Consider the following 16537-nt stretch of genomic DNA (forward strand, 5'->3'; position numbering starts at 1 on the left):
TCAGAATATGCAAAACAGCAGCTTCAGCAGTATGCAAGTATGTATTGATACAGAGGTATTTAGGCCACTAATAACAAACAAAACCGCCAAATCGCTCCCCATGATTGACACCTTCTTTTGGCATACTGTTACATCAGCGTCGTCTGCAGGTTCAAATCTTTGCAGCATATAAATGAGTAGACTGGTGTACGCGCACCGTCAGCTCAATGCATGAAGGTTTTCACATCAATCCAGCTGATGTTCATAAAAGCTACACCTGGAGCATTTCATACATCCACCCTGGCTGACCCCAACACGGCCCCTCAGCCTCCACTGGGCCAATGTGGGATCCTTAAAAGCCCTTAATGGTCCTGGTCAGCACGTGACCAGCCGTCCTGTAAAATGGCGTCACGCAGCTGGGTGTCAATCAACAGATGCACATCCGTCTCCGTGGACGTGTTCCTCGGAGGCAAGGTTACCATGGAAACGGATACGAGCTAAGCTGCTACGTGTGGCAAAAAAAACAAGCTAGCCCCCGTGCGTGCGCACGTCGTGAGGGCACGCGCGGGTCCTAACGAAGTTAACATCGACAGGTGACAACGTGCGCGTCTTATAGCGCCGCAAATGCGCGACGAAATCACAGCAGGGCCTCCCCCGGAGGGGGAGAGCGTCCCCACTTCCTGGAGAAGCGACAAGCTAGCGCGCGGCAGCACGTCGGTAGCATCCCGAGAGCAACGGCGGCTGGATGTCCGGTCACATCCAACACACGGCTCAGAGAAAAACACACACTTACGAGAGGAGGGTGTCCGTTATCCGCCGTGGCCCGTCCGGTCCATGACATCAGCTGTTTTCCGGGGTGCGTTTGGACCCTGTGTGTGTACGTGTGTATGTGTATGTGTGTGTGTGTGTGTGTGTGTGGGGGGGAGATTGCGGGAGCGCGCGCAGGTTTTCAATCACATCGACTAGCAGCAGCGCGTGCAGCGGGCGCGCGCCGCCGTCTCCATGGTAGCGTCAGGTCTCTGAAATGATTTGCATCAAAACAGCCTCCCAAATACTTTGGCCTATATTGTTTTATTACTGTGATTTCATATATTGTGGCAAGTTGACACCTCCGTCATCACAAAAACAGTATGTGACAAATGAATTATTGATCTCTAATCTAATCTCATAATGCTGCCATATCACGAATCACCCTGAAATAAAACAATGTTCTTCTTAAATATGTGTATATATATTTATTTATATATATATATATATATATATATACAAAAAAAAAATATATATATATACATATATATAACAAACTTGTTATCAAAAATGACAAAAAAAAAATATATATATATATATATTTTTTTTTGTTGTTGTCATTTTTGATAACAAGTTTGTCTGTACTGTATTTCTTACTGTGTTGATTATTCCAGACAGGGAGAGGAGTCCCTTCCTGCCAGGTAAAGCGAAGCTCGAACTCTTCAATGCATCCATCCATCGTCATACTCTTCAATGCAAGCCCTCATAAATCATTGACCTAAGTACAGCGGTGTCAGGTCAACTCAACGTTCAAATCCTGTGGTATGAAAGGTGAGGAAACTTGTTTCTGGACTTTTCTGCTTGCTTTGCTCTGCACTTGTATTGCACAGTTTGAATGCTGAGAACAGAACGTGCACACCGTTGCCTGCAGGAAGCAATATAATAAAGGCAGAGTTTGTTTAAATAAAATCAGTGAGATAACATGTTGTTTGTACCAGGCATGACAATGTGTGGCTGCCATTGTTTTTTACATTGTGAGTATGTTTAACTCATCAAATGTGGACGCGGAGACACTTTATGTAGCAACAACTACCACTCAGGTGTTTTTTGAAGACTTGGTTAACTCGTCTGTCTCGATAGTGTCATGACTTGTCATTTAATACATTTATTTTGCCTATAAGTTAGCAATGCACCGTAGGGTTACAATTGTCCCGATGATTACGATTACAAAGTCATAAACACAGACTTTGTTGCGCCTAAATTCTGGAAGTTACCTTCCATTTCTAATTGTATGGCGGAGCTTAACAAATATACATTTTGGCATTCAACACTGGTAGGGACACCCTGACAGATTGGAATAAAACGTATGCCATATTGTTTTTTCAGTATCGCTTGCGGGCAACTTGACTCTTCATGAAAAGCCCAGGTGTTGCTAAAAAGAATATTTTCCACCCGAATGTCCCAGGCGGTGGGGATAAATGTGCGTGACGGTGATCCGGCCTGCACAGCGCGGTGAACCTGCAGCCGCTTAATGGGATTCAGTCACCATTACGTCCATCATCCACACCTGTGCTTTTTCATACTGTCACATGTTGAAATGCCTTCATAGGAACGGCCTTTTAAATCACAAGGAAAAATGGAGGCGAAATTGCAGTACTAAAGAGATTTTACTCTGGAAAAAGAAGGAGGGGCAAAAAAATACAAAAAAATCAGTCTGCTTCTAATTACATCTGAAACTGGTGACTTAACTTTTTCTATTTTTTGCAGTTTCCCCTGCTCCTGCCGGCGCCTGTGTCTGCGAGTCAAGACTAATCAAAGGCACTTGTATGGAGAGAACTGTTGGCCTCTGAAGGGATCGAGCCAGTTCAGGGCCAGCCTGCTGCTCTTTCTCTCCCTCTCTTTCCACACTCTCACTCTCTTTCCTGTCCTGTCCGGTTAAGGCGAGAAAGATTGGGGAAAAATTCCTTCGAGCTACTTTGCTTCAGGTTTCTCTGGGATTTAAACATGCACAGTGGGGTTTCGCTGCAGTCCATGTCGGTGCCGTTGTTTCTGATTCTGCTGTCTGCTGTGGAGGACACTTTGTCACAATCGGTGAGGTGAGTTTCCACACAGCTTTGTTGTTTTGGGTTTTTTTCCTGATTATTCATGGGTAGTTTAGAGAGCAAGAAGGAAGAGGGAGGTGCAAAGTGTTGCTGACAAAGACAACATTTGGAGAGTGCAATGGGGGGAAGTTTAGTAGTGTCTTCACATGCACTTCTTAATGCGGTTTTACTTCAAAAAACATCATACATGTTAATACACAGGCGAAAACCAACCTGCAGTTCAACCATAACGTATCATGCTTTTTAGGGGCCTTTTGATAAAGTCACTAGCCGTTTTATGAAAAATATTTAATTGTAATCAGGTGTGAAAAAATACATGAAGCTGATAACTGGACTAAAATGTGAAAAAAAGAACCGTGTCCGTTTACCGTCTTTGTCATCAGATCTGTAAAAGTTTCCATATGATTCAAATTAAAGTCGAATGCGGTGGGGGTGTTCCCCAAGCAGGTGCACCTTGCAATATCTAAACATTCCCTACCTGAAAGTGGGAAAAAATAAAATTTACCACATTTATGCAACGCCTAATCCGATTCACATCCAAAACATCCACAGTATCCTAGCGAGGTGGATTAAGGCTGGAGGGCTCCACCTGTGCTTTCAGCACGTAACCAGGGTTACGATGCTGACACATTCGTAGCCTTAATGGGTCAAATACAGCAGCTAAACCTCTGTCTTTACAGGAGCAGCATTGCAGAATTAGGGGAAAATCCTTTGTGAAATTGGCACTGTGGCACTGTTATACTACATTTAGTGATTAGAACCATTTCAAAATATGAAGCATAGCAGCTTTGAGAGGGTGATTACTTTTTCATACACAGGAAGTTGGGTTGAGAAGGTTGAGTTACTTGACACCAACTACTCGCTTTATGTCAAGGTAAGGTTTAGTTTCTCAATGGATATGGACAGCCGCCTCATGAATGAAAGTTTTGTGTTTGTTTAAAACATGCACCCCACTTTTCCCCTCGGCCCAATTTTGAATATCCCACTTTATACTTGGTTATTTGCACTTAGAACGACCAAAGGGACTTACGCGCCATTACAAAAAAGCTGAAAACCAATTAAAAATATAGGTCTATAAGTTCAACTGTTTATATATTTTTTGTTCAACTTCTTGACTTCACTGGAAACAAGGCTCATTAGATGTCTTTAAAAGTTAAACAAGAACTGGATAGGAGAGAGCATAGGAGGAGCAGATTTGAACAGTCCGGATTGTGTGCCTGTTTCTTGAGTACTTAATTTATAGGCTTTCAAAAGTACTATTACTATAAAAGTAGCAATTGCACGAATTTCTTCAATTTGCAGTTGGGCCATCGGCCCGTCCAGATCGAGCCACGTGTGAATAGTTTGCTTTAGTTTCCTGCAATGTTTTCTGGTTTTGTTTATTTAAGGAATGCTGCTTCCTCGCCATGCAGACATTCCCTCTCATGCAGTCGTAGAACCGGCACGTATTATTGCCTTTTTTCAATAACTATTTTATAGAATCACTTTTAGAAACCATTTCTGAACATAATTGTTGAGGCAACATCGCTACACCTTTTTGGTCCTTGGCAACTGCTTACCAGAGGGAACCTAAACTCTAAGAGAGTGTGGGGGGTGTCGTAGATGAGTGGAGGCTTTGGGACCCAATGTGGGCGACTGACAGGCTCTCATCATGCCCCTACATATCCTCGCCATCTGCAAGAAGTATCTGGAGACCAGATGGTGGTCTAGGAGGGTCTGCCGGGTAGGGAAGAAAAGGGTTGTCTTTAAGACCAGGTTGTTGGTGCTGTTCTCCGGTGGCAATTTCAATTTGCCAATTGGTTTGAAGTAAGTGACGGAACTTGGAGCCTGCAGGTGGTCAAGCCCCAAAAGGCCCCCAATGGGTGAAGCCTGTGTGAAAGGGAAGTTTTATAAAATCCCCTTGACAGCTGGAACACACACATTCTTTATTTAATTTCAGTGGGAGTGTCAGGAACACTTGATCTGCTTGAAGTATGTCCAATATTCCCAAACGGGACAGTTTTGGCAGGGCAAGATTAGAAAAAGAATGTCAGACGGCATCCAAATGAAACAAATCTCACACGGAGATGCTGTGCAGGAGAAGTGAAGCATATGCACCAGTGGCTGGAAATGATGAATGGTGGAGCTGTTTTGGTCTCATTCGATTTTGGGGATTTATCAGCTTAAAGAAATACAACACACACAAATTGACCATTTTGTATGTATATATTTTACTGACTGTGTGTGTTGCAATCTTGAGGAAAACTCGGTTTGTTCCCTCATATCTCTCAAAGCTTTTGCATTCGTTCAAAAGAAAGTGACGTTGTTTGGGTGGTAGGGGTCGTCCGTGGGTCAATCAAACACATGACTTTCACCCGGGATGAAGCTGTTCGTGTCCTGTGTGAAACCAAAAGGAAAAGTTGAGTCTTATGTAACAGTTTTAATGGTAGTTTTTTCAAGAATAACTATACTTTGCACCTAATACCCCCCCTGAAACTTTAGGCAAACCCAAAAGTTCCCCTTCTAGTCTCAGGCCCAAACCAAAGTCCCTCCCTCAGGCCTTACTCTGAAAACTGCAAGAGGTCAAAACTATATAAATACAAATGTGTGGCAACATGTCAAGTAGCTTTCATGGCACCCAAACATATATACAACAAAATAAATTCTACTGGCTTATTTCAACATCTTTCAGGCATTTGCGTACAAGACGACTGTGGGTGACTGGGCAGCCCGGTCGTCTTCCAATCAGAGGGTTGTCGGTTCTATCCCAGGCCTGGCTGACCTGCATGCCCATGTGTCCTTGGGCAAGACACTTAAGCCAACATTGGTCCTGTAGCTGCAACGACAGTGTGTGGATGTTAGTGACTGATGGACAGGTGGCGCTGTGTGTGGTAGACCTTGTTATCAGCGTGTGAACGGGTGAGAATGATGTCATGTAGTAGAAAATCACTATACAGTCTTTTTACGGGAGGCGATTGTTGAATGATTTGAACAGCTTCGATAACAGAATGCGAAGTTAAAAGTATAATATACAAGCTGTCAAGTGTTTGAGCATTCTCTTACAGCCATTTATGAACACTTTCTGTAGGTCCACACTTCTTTGTCTTAGAGAATTACCCATAATTCATAGCAATTTAATGTTTAACAGGGTCTAACCATGTTAACATTAAATTGCTATGTTAAACACAAAAATCACAGGAATGCAAGCAGAGACTACACAGCTGGTTTATTCATCAACCATTTCTTTTCATTGTGGCATTGAAGCCATTCTGACAAAAACAAGTAAATAAATGACTTGACAATTTGCTTTCATCTCAAGAAGCAAAAGCCTGGAAAAGTGTAGAAAGAATAAAAGAAATACCGGCGATTGCAAATAACATGAGGTTGTCATGGTAAGGTTTTATGTCAGGGAAAACTGCACTCCAATTTGTATTCACGCCACATAAAGCCCCCACATGCCTTTCCAGCACTGATTTTATTTTTTAAATCCACAAAGAAGTGAAAATAAAAGAAAACCGCCTGTTTATGGGTCTTTCACACGCTGACCCAACACACCAGCCATTAGATTTAGAGTACAAGATTATTCAATTCTAAATAGGAGAAAGGTCAATGTGTTTATTCACTGGTGGTTGGTTACTTTACCCACAAACATCATGACCAGACCCTTTGGGAATGTTTAAAGGTAACCACGTCTTGCTCAGGCATGTCAGGTGTCGATGTGCTACGTATTTAAAACGCACACAGATGGCATCACACTTGACACCTTGACCGCCTCAGTTTTCAAAGCTGAATAACAACTGACCTCCCCTCCTTTCCCCCAGCCAGGTGGGCGGTGTGTGCAGGCTGTCTGCTGAGTCCTCTCTGCGCCGCTGCCGCACGCCCGATGGCAAGATTTGCAGCGGGAAGGGCAAGTGTGATTGCGGCATCTGCACCTGCCTGGCCACAGCGCCGGGGAAGTTCTACGGGCCGCGCTGCGAGTGCCACGACTGGGTCTGCGCCACGTTCAAAGAGAAAACGTGCAACGGTGGGTAAAGTGATGCATGGACACCAGACACAGCATGCTGATTAAAAGGACTAAAAGACGCTTTTACTGCAATTTGTACTGTGTAATACAAGTTTTGCATTCCATGCTTCCACGCTGCATAGTGGGGAGGAGCGTGCGTGCGCATGGCTCCACATGCTTTCGTACTTAGATGCGGTTGTTAGAGGAGGGTCAGTAATGGATGCAGCAGAGCTCGGCACAGTTCCAATTTGGCCTCTAAACCTCGCCGGTCCGCGTCTGTGAGAACGCCGTTTTGAACAGTTGAAAGAAGTTCTCTTCCTTGAGGCGTATGAATACAGAGGCAAGCTTTAAAAAAAGAGTACCCTCTCTCCACCTATCGATTAATCCAATTCAGAAATAGAACCAGAAATACTAAATTGGTCCCATGGGCTAAATTTGGTGACAGATCAGGACAACAAGTCAAGATGAGGATTGTTTTTCATTTGAATTTAGTTATAATATCAGTTGTTTTCAAACAATGTGAGATCTGCTCATAGTAAATTACCGTCACCACAGACTGAAAGCACATTGTGTTCCTCCGGGTTTGTTCGGCCTTTCCTTTTTTGTTGGTTTTCCATTGGTGCAGACAACAAACATCCAAGTCAAGTGAACTGGGAGCGTGAACACGGATGCTCAAAAGTGAGATGTCCGCGTTCTGGTTTAAATAGAATGAATGACTTTCCTCATCAACAATAGAGAGTATTATGTTCCTGTTGTGTATACATCACGTTCTTTACTACACAAAAACATACACACATACTCTTCCTTTTGTGTCTTCATTTTTGTTCCATTGTGTGAGCATAATTGGCACATATTGGCAGAATAGACATGCCTCTACTATTTCCCTACATACGTAGCATGTATTGTTCCAAGATAAGGCTGACAATACGTCCATTCCATCACAACGTAATGTTATGGGCCCAAAGAAAAGATTGCAGCGGATTTCCTCGCATACACACAAAGTAGTGCCGCTGTCGCCGACACGTCTTCTCCTTCCACTGATGCATGCCACATTGTAGAAGAACAACAGGACGATGACCTCGACTTGACATCTGCTGTCCAAATGTGCAAGAAAGTTGTTTGTGACTGTGTTTCAATCTTCCTTTTCTGTGTCCTCGCACTGTTTGGAATTAAGTTCTGTACTCGAGAACTTAAATCTTTGGTTATTTTCATAGTTTTTTGTAGGAAACCCCCTTTTTTAAAAGACGAGGGACAACGTGGCAACGTTTCCGTTCTCTCTTTCTCAGCCCTCCCTCTTTTATTGGCCACGTAAAATCTCCCCCTCTCTCCCCCTCTCTGTTTGTGTGGTTTCCTCTGGTGCGTGTGTGTTCAGACAAGCTGTGCTCGTGGTCTTTTCTCATAGTCAGAGACGCCGCGGGTGGCCCAACCCGTTGTCCCAACGACAAAACACTGTATGATCAACTTGGTAATTGCTGTTGCAATATTGACTAGCATTGGACGAGTGTATTGAGACTGATGGAATCAACGATGGGCTCTCCACAAACAATGCTGTTGTTTTTGGAACACCGTTGAACCTGGATGTTTCTGAACCAAAAATGAATCTTGTGAATATTTTCTGTTTTAGTCTTTAGTCTGAAACACTCAATCCAACCTGATTAACACAGTGAAACCATTTGGTAGGTTTAAGAAACATGTAATAACAGCACAACGAACGTATGACCCATAATTATAATGTGAGTAACAAATCGCCCTGGTGGAGTGTTTTATGTAATGTTGACATATGCAGTACGTATTCACGGCTACGCAATACACTAAAGGTCACTGTGGCAGTGCAATCCAGCTGACTTTATCGTAAAAGGGGCATCTCACTGGGGCAGATAAAGTAGGCGACATGGGAGCAAAAATCCTCTTCCCCCCCCACGAATTCTTGTTTTAAGCATTTTCTCTCTTAGAAAATTCTGGCTTTTCAAAGCATGTGTCTTCTCCTGGTTCAACTCTCCGGCTGAACCCCGGAGGGTTTAATGTCAGCGGTGCTTAAGAAGTGAACTTGTCCAAATCAAACTCTTCCAGGTGTACTTTCCATCAGCAGTACATTATCTTTAGTTGTTGCTTGCAATATGCAGACATTGCAGACAGGTGAGAGAAACTAATCAGAATGGTTCAATACTCATCACTGTTGATTTTTGATGAAGAGATATTGGAAAAAGACCATTACAGCCTCATAAATTCTTCATATGTGGATTATTTTATTTTTTACACATACTGTGATGCTCTTTCACTTGAATATTGTGAGCTTTGCTGTGCAGTGTGGTGAGTCACCTAATGATTCCAGCGTGGGCTGCGAGGAGAAACAAACCACTCAAGTCTGTCCTAGTCCATCTAGTGGAAGGCCATTTTGCATTAGGGACTCATTTCAACTTCCAAAGACTTGTGGCTGTAGGAACAAGTGGTTCTCCATTGCTGCTAACCTACCAGTGAAGATTGAAAGACAAAAGTTGCTTTCGTCTTTCAAAGGTGTGATGAAGTCACCAAAGTTGACTGTAAAAAAACAAACACAAAGAAAACAGACGTGCTTGCTGCGAGGACGGCGCTCACAGTTGTTACCCAGCCTGATCTCCAAAACCTGTTCGTAAAAATGTATACGACAATCTTGAACATACAAATTCGTAGTGATACATACGAAATAAATACGGACTGCAACTGATGACGTCACCCTATTCAAAGTGAACGGGGACCTGCGCCCCGTAAACACACTTTGTGAAGTCTAACCATGTAAAATAAACGTGTTATGATTGCATTTTTAACGAGAAATCAATGTTAACTTGTAAGAATACACTACTAACCCTAACCCCCTCAAAAAATCCAACATGGCGGAGAGACGTTCACTCAAGAATCCGACATGGTCCGCCATGTTGTTCACTCAAGGGGCGTGGTTAACCACCGCCAGTTCCTATGCATTGTTACCAATTTGTATGTTCAAGATTTTCGTACATTTTTACGAACAGGTTTTGGAGATCACGTTGCATTACCTGCAACAGGTGTCCCCAACATCTTTTCCCAGTGGACGCAGGGTGTGTGTGTGTGTGTGTGTGTGTGTGTGTGTGTGTGTGTGTGGGGTGAAGGGGAGGGGGGGCGGGGTCATTTGAAGAGGCAATATGTAATGTAAATTGTTGTTTAGAATGGAAAGCACAGTGAAATCTCAGATTAGTCCCTAGATGCCTCAAACAGAAGTGATAGAAGTGCTCTCTGCTCTCAGGGAGGGAATTATATTTTCTTAGATTGATGGAATATTATATTCCACATAACCATTCCCTTGTTTATGTCCCTCTCCATATTACACACGGTTTTAATGAAATGAGATTCTAAAATGAGCCTTCTGAGTGACTCACCATGCCCCCCCCCCCCCCCCCCCCACCCCTCATTTTCCTTCCCCTCGTCAGCAGTTAATCATGGCAACGCCACATCACCTATTACCGCCACCGACTATGCAGCACAGATGCTTTGTCTCGCTGCCGGACCCCCACAGGACGTATCTGGTCTCAGTGGTCGAGGGCCCTGATTGGCTGGTAGCGCGTGTCCGTCGGCGGTGTGTGGGAGGGACCCTGACGGGGCCGAGCCACGGAGGATTATTGCTCAGGAAGGACCTGGACGGATAAAATGTCCACAGGCAGACACCTTCCCACGCACACAAACCTTCACCTGGGGGACAAAGGGGTGTCAGAGTGATCGTCATGGCCAGATTAATCGGGGCCAGTGGGTGGAAGTGATGTTCTATAATATTCTGTGGGGATATTTGAATCTAATGTGTGGCAGGTCACATCTGCAAAACTAAATAAGTAAGTGCAAAAAAATCATCGGCAACATCCAATGAGAATATCTCCAATTGATTCAGGATCATTCCATTCAAATGTGGCAATAAATAAATAATAGAGTGAAATAAAATTAGTGAAAGTGTAAATCTTGTACGACCACAGGTCATATTTCACGCAGCATTAAAAACACATTCACCAAACCTGTTGACTTGAAGATGAGGGAACACTGACTTAAACGAGGCATTTCTGAGGGGAAAAAATAAAGCATTTCTTTTAGAGTACATTTCCACCTTCCTACTTGCAGTCAGAGCCTGTGTTGGGAGCCCGGGGTCAGTCCCAGCTCGTACTGGGCGAGAGACGGGGAACACACTGGTCACCAGTCAGTCACGGAGCGACAGATAAATCATTCACTCACCCAATGATTTCTATCTTGAAATATCATGGAATCTAAACTTTTAAAACAACCTGTAGAGCTTATTTTTCACATTGACAACATGATATTGCCTCCGAGGTGCATCTCTCTCTTTCCATATTCCTCTTTCGCCTTGAACCTGTTTCTAAGTGTCCCCTGAGACGCATCGATGATTACGGGAGACGGGGGAACTCGCCAGTTGCTAATGACTGATGGATGGCCCTTGAAAAAAGGAAGTGATGTTTACAGCATGAACGGGTTGGGAGAATGATTGATTGAGACATACGAGGGCCGTGCTAAAAGCACTGGGAGCCGCCTTTGTAATAACAAATCAACACCACATGATTTCCAGTTCTTGTTTTTAATGTTGTTCACCACGGACATCAGAATGAGGAAAAGCAGATCCTGTACAATAAATCGCTGAGTGGTTAAAGGGGAAGCTCGGATAGTTTGTAACAACGAGGGAGGAATCACCTGCAACGTGCATGTTTGTGCATCTCAAGAGAAATATTTCCTTTTCCATCCATTAAAACAAGTCAAAGGAGCAAAGTCCGGCATGCTGGCAGAGCGACCCCCCCCCTTTTCAAACTAACAGGCGTCCTGCTTCGTGGAGCTCTTTGGTGAGCGGCGTGCTTCACGGCGTGGACGAACAGCACGGTGTGTGTTGTGCTTTCCCTTTGCAGACCGCGGCTACTGCGACTGTGGGACCTGCGAGTGTGACGAAGGCTGGTTCGGAGAGGCCTGCCAGTTCCAGGAGGAGTGTGAACTATCCGGCAAGAAGAGCAAAGAGCTGTGCAGGAACCCACAGGGGGTGGTGTGCTCCAACAGAGGTGCCGCGACCACAACGCACACACAAACAAACGCGCACAGACACACCGCACTCCAGCGAGAAAAGGTCGACATCACAAGACTTGAGTGTTAGCTCAAATCGGCCTCAAACCAACTGGCGTAATCCAGACAAAATATACACATTTTGTATTTTTCTTACCGTTTTCTTGCACTAAGAGGTTTATAAATTAGCACAGATAAATTGTATATCTCATCGAGGGTTTAAGCACCAGCAATATGTCACTAGTATAGACAACTGACATTTATACCTGCAGACCGACAGTATCCGTCAAACGTTTGGACACTTTCTCATTCAATTCAATGAGAAACTGTGTCCAAACTTTTGACTGGTACTGTAATTTCTAATTAAAAAGTACCAAACTCTGGATTTGTCTGCAATGGTTTTACATCATTTCTTTTTTGGCCAAGTCTAGAGAGTTAAACGTTTGATTTTGTCCTTGATAATAGCTCATTTCTGACCAAATACTCCTACAAATAGGAACAACAAAATAGAGAACCACAATTTATATTGCACACGAATTCTGTCAAAAGCGACACTTGTTGTTGACCTCTTTGCTCTTTGACATATACAGCACAACAATCTCTTCACCAGGTTGCACTGACACGTTCGTGCATTGGAAAGCGCAAAATTGGCATTTGAAAAAAAAGCACACAAACACATTTGTTCCGCCTGCAGACACCAGTGTAGATCCGTACAGACACACATCTGCAAACCACCTGGGCTCTTTGAGTGCACTGCACGTACACAACCAACCACACACTGCAAACGCACGTACACGCACCTGCAAACTCTTGACCTGTTACCGACACGTGGGCTTTTATCTGCGTCTGGTATCTTCTAACAGGCACCTGCCACTGTGGCAGCTGCATGTGTGACAATAAGGACAGCGGGGGCCTGGTGACGGGACACTTCTGTGAGTGTGACGACAGCGAGTGTCTGGACGAGGAGAACGGGGAGGTGTGCGGAGGTAAGGCCCACATCGATCACTCCCCCTACCCCGCCTCCATTGCACCTTAGTGCAGCGTGTGGTCATTCGCTCTATTTGATTGAGGAGAATACATTAACCCCATGTGTCTGTGAAGTTTGAAGTTTGAAATTTGAAGTCGGCACCATTGCGTCCTCCATGTTCCCCACAGGTTGTTTCCGGTGTCTAATAAATACAAATACATAAATACAAAACACTAAAAAGTGTTAATTTAAAGGGACAAAAAGGAGCTAATGGAGAAATCTGAATCTATAACACAGAGGTGGACTCATCCGTCGTCGCATGTGCATTCTGATCTGCTTCCAGGCCACGGCCAGTGTTACTGTGGAAACTGTTACTGCGCCGCTGGTTGGCATGGAGACAAGTGTGAATTCCAGTGTGACATCAGCCCGTGGGAAAGCAAGCGGAAATGCACATCTCCAGATGGCAAAATCTGCAGCAACAGAGGTCTGTTTCTCCAGGGGAAAATCATTTCATAATTTTTACTTTTATTATTCTAGAATTTAACTATTTTGAAGATATTTTGTTCTATTTGACAAGCTGATGATTATCACAAAGGAATAATATAATAAGAATGTAAGGGGACATTTGTTAATCATTTCTCAATTTCTAAACCCATTACAATCCGCTTCATAAGAGTGACAATTGATTGTGTAGTCAGGAAACAGGAAACATTGTAGATGTGATCAGGCTCATTTCCTGTCTGTTATCTAGTGCAATAAAGACAACTAAAAGCCACCTTCTCTATTCAGAATAGCACCCAATGCACCATACACATGTGTACTGTTCAACTATACTTAAAATAACAATAAAGAATTGCAGAATAAATGTCTATACCGCCATTTCCATATATAGTCATTGCACGCTGTAATATATCACTGAATAGTGTCTGAAATACACTATTATTACTATTATATAATTTGTTTTATAATATTAAAATACTAAATCATCTGACATACTGTTAAAACGTACTGGTCGTGTGCTACAGTCCTCTGTCTTTTCTGTTTTGCTTGTTTTTCTTTGGTCGCACTGGCATTTCGTTGTGCATCCCTGTGTTGCATAATAAGCATAAATGATTCGTGACTTCTTTTGAACACAAGCACTAACCCTGAAGTAGTGACACACTGGGGAAGGAATGAATGGAATTAAAACCCAACATAGATTTAAACATATCTTTGATCCGTCACAGTTTCGGGCATGTATGACGGGAGAACCCCAGTGCAGCTCGTCTTCTGCAGATGAAAAAGAGAAAACAGCTTCGCTAAACCCTCAAGTGATCCTGCGGGGTTTCAGTCAAGCGCTCCACAATGAATTGCAATGGACCGGCTGAACAAATGGTAGACTGCGCGCACACAGATCCATAATTTATGCTTAAGTGCACCAGCAACACAGCATGAACAACCATCAACTGTGTTCGTGGTGTAGAAGCCCGTTGTGGAGCTTTATAGGAGGGAAAAGGGCAGTCGGAGGCCAGACGATCCAAACAGTCACTGGAGAAAAGAACAAAAGGCAATATGACCGCAATTAAAATGAATCAATCTCAGTCCAAATCAACCTAGACACACATTTTTAGCTTGCTCTATTAGCTGAAGAGCGTTACGCAATTAATCCAAAGTACTGTTTACCGTCAATTTATTTATTGATTCTTTTAAAATAATGTATTCACGTTTTATTTATCTTTATAATCTGCAAAAGCGAAACTATGTAAATTAAAGTAAACAAACATGTTTAGAAAATCACAATGAAAAGTAAATCTCCCATTTCGTGAGAATGAAAACACCGGTTCAGGAGATACTGGTTAAAAAAACCAAGCAAGGCTCTTCGTAAAACAATAGAATAAAATGCTTGGGAAAGATATCTTTATCTCTCCTCCTTGAGGCAAAATATAACAGGTTGATAGTTTGATTTCATGGTAATTGCGGTAATATATGTGGAAATGCAACGCGCCTGTGTAGCACACCTAACCGACATGCACTGCCAACAAATGTTTAAAGCAAAGTGTGGCATTTGCTCAGAATATAAAAATCCTGTATTTACTCGTTTCTACCGTTCGAGTGCAACACAATTCTCGGAAGTCAGACAATTTGGTGCTGATTATAATGGGAACCATTCTAAATCCTCTATATATGGCACGTCAGAATTAATCCTCCTTTTAATGCACTGTGAAGATAATTCTCAGTGATTGTGGCAGATGGATCAAGCAACATGATTAAACAAGAGGGTTGATTTGATTTCATCACCCTGCGTAGTAAATGTGACGAGTTTTTGTGTGAGGGTTTGAAATGTCTCCTGCTTCACTTACGCTGCGAAATGAATGAGTGAATGATTTGGCTGACGGGCAACAGACAGACTCGGTTTCATTCCTCACAACCCACCTTCACCCACCCTCAGCAGTGGAGCTAATAATACACCAACCGTGCAGTCACTTAATGCATGTGTATGTGAATTCTTGATCACAACAATTTGACTAGGAGACAATATGTTTGCACTAGGCACACAGAAATGGTTGTTTGTTGAAAGGGGAGGTTGCTGTTTAGCTGAAAGAAAAAGGATCTAAGTCAGAAATTGCATCTTGTGATTGCATCTATTGATTTTATAGAGCATTTCTCCCCTCCGAATAACACAGGTGCCGCGATCCTCTTCCTGTGAAGCCCGACTGCCACAGTTGTGGCAGACATAAAAGTGCATGGCTCTATAAATCCAGAGCTCCGGGGGTGTGCGAGTGGTGTGTGAGGGCCGCACCAGGGCCAAGGGCAAAGACACGCGCCACCCACAGCACGCAGGCTCGCCAGCTGGCCGGGCTCCACACGGGGCTCCCCTCTGTCACCGCTGATAAGAGAAGATGGGATTTCCACTGGCTGCTGCTCGGACTAGTGCCCTGGCTAAGATGTTTTTTACATCTTACATCTTACAAATAGAAAAGAGACAGGCGGACAGATACGGCGATAAAGGATGAAAAAGTGAGGCAGACTTTGGCTGCGGCCTAAAGCAGAAAAATAAATCCTTCCATCCCGGCTATGAGCTGTATTTAGCATTGGTTTGTCTCCACTGCAGATCGTTGCTTTGTTTGGACTGTAGAGGTATACACATGTACTGTATATTAGGGAAACAATGCATTGTGAATTAATATGTGCACAATGTGCGGTTTGGTTTGCTGCGTGTGTGTCAGGGACCTGTGTGTGTGGAGAGTGTAACTGTCATGATGTCGATCCCTCCGGCGACTGGGGAGATATCCACGGGGACACCTGCGAGTGCGATGAGAGGAACTGCCATGCGACCTACGACCGCTACTCTGATGACTTCTGCTCAGGTGAGCAAACCTGTTTAAATTTAATGCCTCTTAAAAGGGAGAAGATCGATAGCAGCTGGTTAACTTTGCTTGAATAAAAACTGAAAGTGGGGGGAAGCAGCTAGCCAGCAACCATCCATCCACCGTCAAACCGCTTATCCTGCACACAGGGTGATGTGTGTAGTGGGGGGGGGGCAGTCTGGAGTCTGTCCCAGCCAACTTCGGGTGAGAAGCTAACCAATATAAATAAATATAATATATTTTCATATCAGGTTGAATATGACCAGTAACGTCATAGCAACGGCTACAAAAATAATCATCGTCATCATAGGCACACACTGTAACCTTTGGACAGAGCCAGGCGAGCCGTTTCCTGATC

The 16537-nt window shown here is 43.6% G+C and overlaps 2 protein-coding genes and 1 long non-coding RNA gene across 7 annotated transcripts in view; 1 reads left to right on the forward strand and 2 right to left on the reverse strand.

The window, feature by feature from the left end:
• nalcn (sodium leak channel, non-selective) overlaps positions 1 to 1042 on the reverse strand; it is a 63766-nt gene extending 62724 nt beyond the window's left edge. Inside the window, exon 1 of one of the 5 annotated variants that reach the window (XM_040200622.2) lies at positions 773 to 1042. Coding sequence is in view for 2 of the 5 variants with exons in the window: in XM_078090798.1 (XP_077946924.1) it covers positions 773 to 820 (48 nt within the window). In the remaining 3 variants the exon portion in view is untranslated. The remainder of the gene's footprint in view (positions 1 to 772) is intronic. The other 4 variants (XM_040200620.2, XM_078090797.1, XM_078090798.1 and 1 more) reach the window with 4 other exon arrangements.
• A 1451-nt stretch (positions 1043 to 2493) lies between these two features.
• Positions 2494 to 16537, forward strand: part of itgbl1 (integrin, beta-like 1) — a 30594-nt gene continuing 16550 nt past the window's right edge. Inside the window, exons 1-6 of the mRNA XM_078090799.1 lie at positions 2494 to 2822; positions 6629 to 6831; positions 11718 to 11864; positions 12729 to 12851; positions 13176 to 13316; positions 16039 to 16179. Of these exons, the coding sequence (XP_077946925.1) occupies positions 2731 to 2822; positions 6629 to 6831; positions 11718 to 11864; positions 12729 to 12851; positions 13176 to 13316; positions 16039 to 16179 (847 nt within the window). The 5' untranslated portion in view covers positions 2494 to 2730. The remainder of the gene's footprint in view (positions 2823 to 6628; positions 6832 to 11717; positions 11865 to 12728; positions 12852 to 13175; positions 13317 to 16038; positions 16180 to 16537) is intronic.
• LOC144388794 (uncharacterized) lies at positions 5109 to 6749 on the reverse strand. Its single transcript, XR_013453038.1, has 3 exons — positions 6610 to 6749; positions 5512 to 5643; positions 5109 to 5204 (listed from the first exon to the last, which is right to left on the reverse strand). It is a non-coding gene; the product is annotated as an uncharacterized LOC144388794 (long non-coding RNA).

The sequence above is a fragment of the Gasterosteus aculeatus genome, chromosome 16, assembly GCF_964276395.1.
Source record: "Gasterosteus aculeatus chromosome 16, fGasAcu3.hap1.1, whole genome shotgun sequence".
In the NCBI taxonomy this organism is placed as follows: Eukaryota; Metazoa; Chordata; class Actinopteri; order Perciformes; family Gasterosteidae; genus Gasterosteus; species Gasterosteus aculeatus.